The sequence below is a fragment of the Psammomys obesus genome, unplaced genomic scaffold (assembly GCF_907164565.1).
Source record: "Psammomys obesus unplaced genomic scaffold, mPsaObe1.curated_primary_1811, whole genome shotgun sequence".
In the NCBI taxonomy this organism is placed as follows: Eukaryota; Metazoa; Chordata; class Mammalia; order Rodentia; family Muridae; genus Psammomys; species Psammomys obesus.
Window position 1 is genome coordinate 13929242 of NW_026589732.1, and position 6000 is coordinate 13935241.

Below are 6000 nucleotides of genomic sequence, written 5' to 3' on the forward strand. Positions count from 1 at the left end.
AGTATCTCAAAGTCCGATTCAGTAGTTACACCAATTTCATACAAAATATGTTAAAATTAACTCTCCTCTGTGTTACCTGTATATCCGGGTGGACAGAGACAGATATAACCACGCCCAAGCTGTTGGCAGGTTCCACTGTTGTGGCAAGGATTTAAAAAACATTCATGGAAGACCTACCATGGGAGGAAAAGACACATATCACATAGAAGTATGCAGTTCAGTTCAGACCGTTCCTACCTACGGGCCAGAAAGTTGCCATGGTGCCTCCAGGTGAGTTCATTCAAACTAGCTGGGTCAGTGCTATATCATAGGAGCCTGCTGTGTGTGGGCACAAATGATGATTCTTCAGGTTAAACACACGTGGTGTCCCTAAGTGTTGCATGGTAGAATCCATTAGAGATGCTTTCAAAATATAGGAAGTACAGGGATCAACCAAGGCCCAATAAAACAGAGCCTCTAGTGTGAAGTCCGTGCATTATTATTTAAAAGTGGCCAGTTGACTCCATCACAGCACTGTTTTAGAGGCTCCTACGAGTTTCTGTGTCCAGCCAGCTCACCTTCAAGTGTGATGTGCGAGGCCCTAGCAGTTCACTATGCTGGACTATAGGAGGTTGATAGAAGAAATACAGTATCATTGGCTTTAAAAACAACAAATGCCAAAGGATTCATGACTTTTGGGTATGATGAATTAAAGGTAATGGCAGAATCTACCCCAAATATCTGAGCTAGCAGATCATCTTAAAAAAACAAAACAAAACTGGAAAGCAGGACTGGGAACATACTCATTGGTAGGACACACATCCAGCATTGTGAGAGGCCATCAGTTCAGGTCCCAACACCACACACACACACACACACACACACACACACACACACACACACAGAGAGAGAGAGAGAGAGAGAGAGAGAGAAAGAGAGAGAGAAAAATAAGTGGTTTAGTTATGTTCTTGAGTGATAGTGCTTAATTGTTCATATCTTATTCCAAGAAACAAGTCCTTGGTCACAAAAATATGTAAATGATTTTGAAATAAAAGCTGGATTATCTTTTTAGCCCCATAAAAACCTTTGGTAAACATCCCCCCGCCCCCATTTCCAATGATAGGTCAAAGCCTCCTACATCTGCATACGGCTGAGCAGAAATTTCTGGGAAAATAACTCCAATTTTTGGTACTAAGAACATCTAATGTTGAACTTTTTGAAAGTTCTTATTAAGAATCAGGGAAATGTAAATCAAAACGACCCCGAGATTTCACCTGACACCCATCAGAAGGGCTAAGATAAAAAACACAAGTGACAACACATGCTGGTGAGGATGTGGAGAAAGAGGAACCCTCCTCCATTGTTGGTGGGAATGTAAACTTGTACAAGTGCCAGAAATCAATCTGGCACTTTCTCGGACAATTAGGAATAGTACAACCTCAAGATATAACTATACCACTCCTAGGCATAAATCCAAAATATGCTCCATTATACAACAAGTACATTTGCTCAACCATGTTTGTAGCAGCTTTATTTGTAATAGCCAGAATCTGGAAACAAACCAGATGTCCCTCAATGGAGGAATGGATACAGAAATTGTGGTACATTTACACAATGGAACAGTACTTAGCAATTATAAACAAGAAAATCATGAAATTTGCAGGCAAATGGTGGGAAATAGAAAAAATCATCCTGACTGAGGTATCCTGAAGCAGGAAGACACACATGGTATATACTCACTTATAAGTGGATATTAGACATACAATATACGATAGTCATATAAAATCTGTACACCTAAAAAAGCTAAGCAAGAAGGAGGACCCTGGGTAAGGGGCTCAATCCTCATTCAGAAAGGCAAATGGGATAGACATCAGAAGAGGGAGAAAACAGAAAACAGAACAGGAGCCTACTACAGAGGGCCTCTGAAAGACTCTACCCAGCAGGGTATTAAAGCAGATGCTGAGACTCATAGCCAACCTTGGGCAGAGTGCAGGAAATCTTATGAAAGAAGAGGGAGATGGAAGGATCTGGAGGGAACAGGAGCTCCACAAGGAGAGCAACAGAACCAAAAAATCTGGGCCCAGGGGTCTTTTCTGAGACTGATACTCCAATGAAGGACCATTCATGGAGATAACCCCTGCACAGATGTAGCCCATGGCAGCTCAGTGTCCAAGTGGGTTCCCAGTAAGGGGAACAGGGACTGTCTCTGACATGAACTCAGTGGCTGTCTCTTTGATCACCTCCCCCTGAAGGTGGAGCAGCCTTACCAGGCCACAGAAGAAGCCAATGCAGCCAGTCCTGATGAAACCTGATTGTCTAGGGTCAAATGGAAGGAGAAGAAGATCTCCCCTATCAGTGGACTGGGGAGGGGCATAGGAGAAGAGGGAGGAGAGTGTGATTGGGAGGGGATGAGGGAGGCGGCCACAACTGAGATACAAAGTAAATAATTTGTAATAAATTTAAAAATAAATTAAAAAATATCAAAAAAGAATCAAAGCTAAACATTCTTTCATAGTCTTCATAATTTGATTAAGGTTTTAATCCTGGTATTTTGTAATATGTAAAATTCAGACTATTTTCTAAGCATCCAATCAAAGAAAATGGTCTGTGTAGGAAGCAGACTTGCCTGACTGCTGACTTCATACTTCTTTTTGTTATGTCCAGGGGCGGTGAGGGGCACTATGCTTTCTTCTGCTGCTGAGAAAGTAGAGCTAAAACCTAATAAGACAGATGGGCAAAATGTCAGCATGTGGTAGGTGTGGTTCATAATCAAACTCTCTCAAAAACTCTGGGTAAGGTTTGGTTGCCAAGTGAGTCAAGCTACACGTATTTTGTTTCAGTAATACTAAACAGGAAAACACAGTCATGGGTGGCATGTCATTCCATCCTAGACTCTGGGAGAGACATTTGTTAGTTACCAAGTGCAATGTTTCCAAAATAATTCTTCTAGTCTTGTCATCAAAAAGACCTTTAAAGGATCTGGTAAGATGGTTCAACTTGCCGACCAGCAAGATGATCTGACTTCAATCCTAGGACACACATGGTGGAAATTCTAAGTTATGATTCGTATAAGCTGTCGTTTGCTCTCCACATGAGTGTTGTGGCATGTGCATGCATGGGTGCCCAAACATATGCAGTACATAAAGAAAGAAAAGCAATAAAATTGTTTTAAAAGACCGTAGAAGGTTGAATTAATAACACCAGCTATCGGAATCCACCCAAAATGGTGATGAACAGAACAGAAGAGACCAGAGAGGCAAGCACAGGTAAGGCATCAAAGTGGGCTTTGTATGATACAGACTGAGAACTTACTTGAACAATCTGTGATGGATGTGGCACCAGTGATGGTTGTAGTTCCGTAAAAGGGACAGGCGAGGCAGAAGGACTTCCCCGCGTTGGGTTGGTAATAGTCTCGAGGGCAAGGATAGCAGGGTATTAAACCAGAACGGGAGAATTCTCCTACTGGACAGGGCACTACAAAGAAAAAAAAAACATTTGTGTGTATGGAATTATACATTATATTTAAAATAAGCCCTTTAACCTTTGGTTGTGAGACAGCTTCTGAAGTACTTGAGTCACATCTTTCTATTTGCAGAAGGAAGTCCCAGACACCCAATTAAATCAGTCAGCTGGTTTATAAGATGGGAAATGGGGCATCTGTGTTTATATATGCAGTAAACAGAGATGTATGTCTTCATAGCAGCACTATTTAGTACATAATATCAAGCTAAACATACACCGAATATGTATGTCTTAAGGTTCTGATTATGGGGAAAGAATGTAGAAATTTCACTTACTACTAATATTAATAGTAAAGAGTAATTTAAATTTGTGCATAGAAATAAAAAGGGGAAACTATTACCCTGCAAGTATCATTTGCTGATGGTGTAAGGACAACAAATACAGCCATAAAAGTCTCCCCACCCCCCAAGGGAGGAGCAGTCCCATTAGGCCACAGAGGAGAGCTTTGCAGCCAGTCCTGAAGATACCTGATAAAACAGGATCAGATGAATGGGGAGGAGGTCCCCCCTATCAGTGGACTTGGCAAGGGGCACGGTGGAGATGAGGGAGGGAGGGAGGGACTGGGAGGGAATGAGGGATCTGGACACAGCTGGGATACAGAGTTAATAAAATGTAACTGATAAGAAAAAAATAAAATAAAAAAAGTCAATAAATTTGACCTTTAAATAATTTTACTGGACAGTTGATAATACTGTATGATAAAGTAGAAAGCACTATTGGCATAGATTTCAGGAACCTTTACTATAGAAAAAAAAGTGTAACAATATGAAATGGTGAGATGTGTTAATTTGTTTGCCTTCAGTGAAAATATACATATGGTATCAACATGCTATACACTTTAAACATATAAAAATTAGTAAATGAACAAATTAATTATGTTTCTAAAGACAATGCCAGAGGTCAATAGCCTGTTTAATTCCATCCTGAAGGGTCAGAGTGAGAGGTGGTATCATTCTGGTCTTCAAGAAATATTAATACTTGTCTTATGGGGTGGATGTGTTGACAATGATGACAAAGCGCCATTTATGGGACCAAAAGCTTCCATATTTATAGCCACAAGCCAAAGGATGTGCATGTGAGAAGAGATTAGATGCAACAAATTGTATTGTATATGCACAGTAGTAATGCATGACATGTAATTGTCACAGTACTTATAACAATTTTGAGCATGCAAAAACACAGAAAGTGTTTTTTAAAAAATGTAAGATAAACAGCAAGAAACAAAACAATGCATCTGTAAACAAATCAATACAGAAAGACAGAAAATCAATAGAGAAAGATAGCTTGAAGAAAGGAAAGAAAAGAGGAAGGAAGAAAGAAAGGGAATGGAAAACTAATATATGTGAGGGTCCATTTTATAAGTCATATATACTTCAATTTAAAGTACAATAGTGTTGGTCTACTCTACAAGAGAGAGCTGAGTTATTCCTGGTTCTCACCCATGACAAACAGAATGTGGCTAACTATGTTAGGAATACTAGGAGGCGTGGAGACATTTACCAGAATTTCTGTCACATTCTGGGAATTAGAACTGTTTAGTTGCAAAGCTGGTGTTCGACAAACTTCAAGGCTTATTTAGAAGGCTAAAAGAAAAGTCAAATATGAACCCACTTCCGTATTAAAATTCCATTTGCTTTGTGGCTGAAGGAAGTTAGGGCAGGGGCAGAATTTCACTGCATACTTTCTCTCAAAATTAGTTCACATATTAACAAAATCAGAGTCTCCAACAGATCCATTTCAAACATAATGTGAGACTTTGAAATAAAAAAAAAAATGGAGACTGCTTTGACACAACAGACATGGTTTATGGTCTTCACCCACTGTCTAGAAAAATCCTCTTCTCAAAGTTTTGGTCAAACATTAGATTAATGAACACTACTCAAGGAATCTGTTAACTCTAAAACTTTTATCTACCATGACCCTGGCACAGTGAGACAGTTTAAATAGATGAGAGGACTTACAAAACTTATCATTCAACATATGTTCTCTTATGTCCTATGGCTCTTAACTTTTGAGGACCACATTTCTTTAGATGCATCTCTAGACACACCCCTTCCACTGTCACAGGTAAGCTCCTCGGTTTGCTGGTTCTGAGAAATCTCAGTCTCTTTTTGGTTGAAGCTTTGTGTGTCTGTAGCTCAGTGTAGAAGTGTGTGCATGCCTTATAGTGTGGCCTGGACACCTGGGACTGAGGCAGGCTGGTTCTTAGGAGCACTACTTGTTCAATAAGAAAACATCTTTTTACTCTCTTGCCATCAACCTTAGGCTTTTAAGCAAGAGTATAAAGAATGCAAAGACTCATACTTATGAAAGTCATCATGTACACTTGTTTGTTCTAGCGAGCCTCTGTGTTACTTCAGAGGCAATCCAGTAACATTTAATTCTAAATATGGCTACACTGGCTTTACAGAGAAACAAACTTTTGGAGTTTCTGGCAAGGCAACAGGTTGATTGTGTGTGTGTGTGTGTGTGTGTGTGTGTGTGTGTGTGTGTGTGTGT

General features: G+C 39.9%; 1 protein-coding gene across 1 annotated transcript in view; it reads right to left on the reverse strand.

The window, feature by feature from the left end:
- Svep1 (sushi, von Willebrand factor type A, EGF and pentraxin domain containing 1) overlaps window positions 1–6000 on the reverse strand; it is a 199822-nt gene that overhangs the window by 81260 nt on the left and 112562 nt on the right. The window contains exons 19-21 of the mRNA XM_055605403.1: window positions 3292–3453; window positions 2606–2697; window positions 77–173 (exon numbers count right to left, since the gene is read on the reverse strand). Of these exons, the coding sequence (XP_055461378.1) occupies window positions 77–173; window positions 2606–2697; window positions 3292–3453 (351 nt within the window). The remainder of the gene's footprint in view (window positions 1–76; window positions 174–2605; window positions 2698–3291; window positions 3454–6000) is intronic.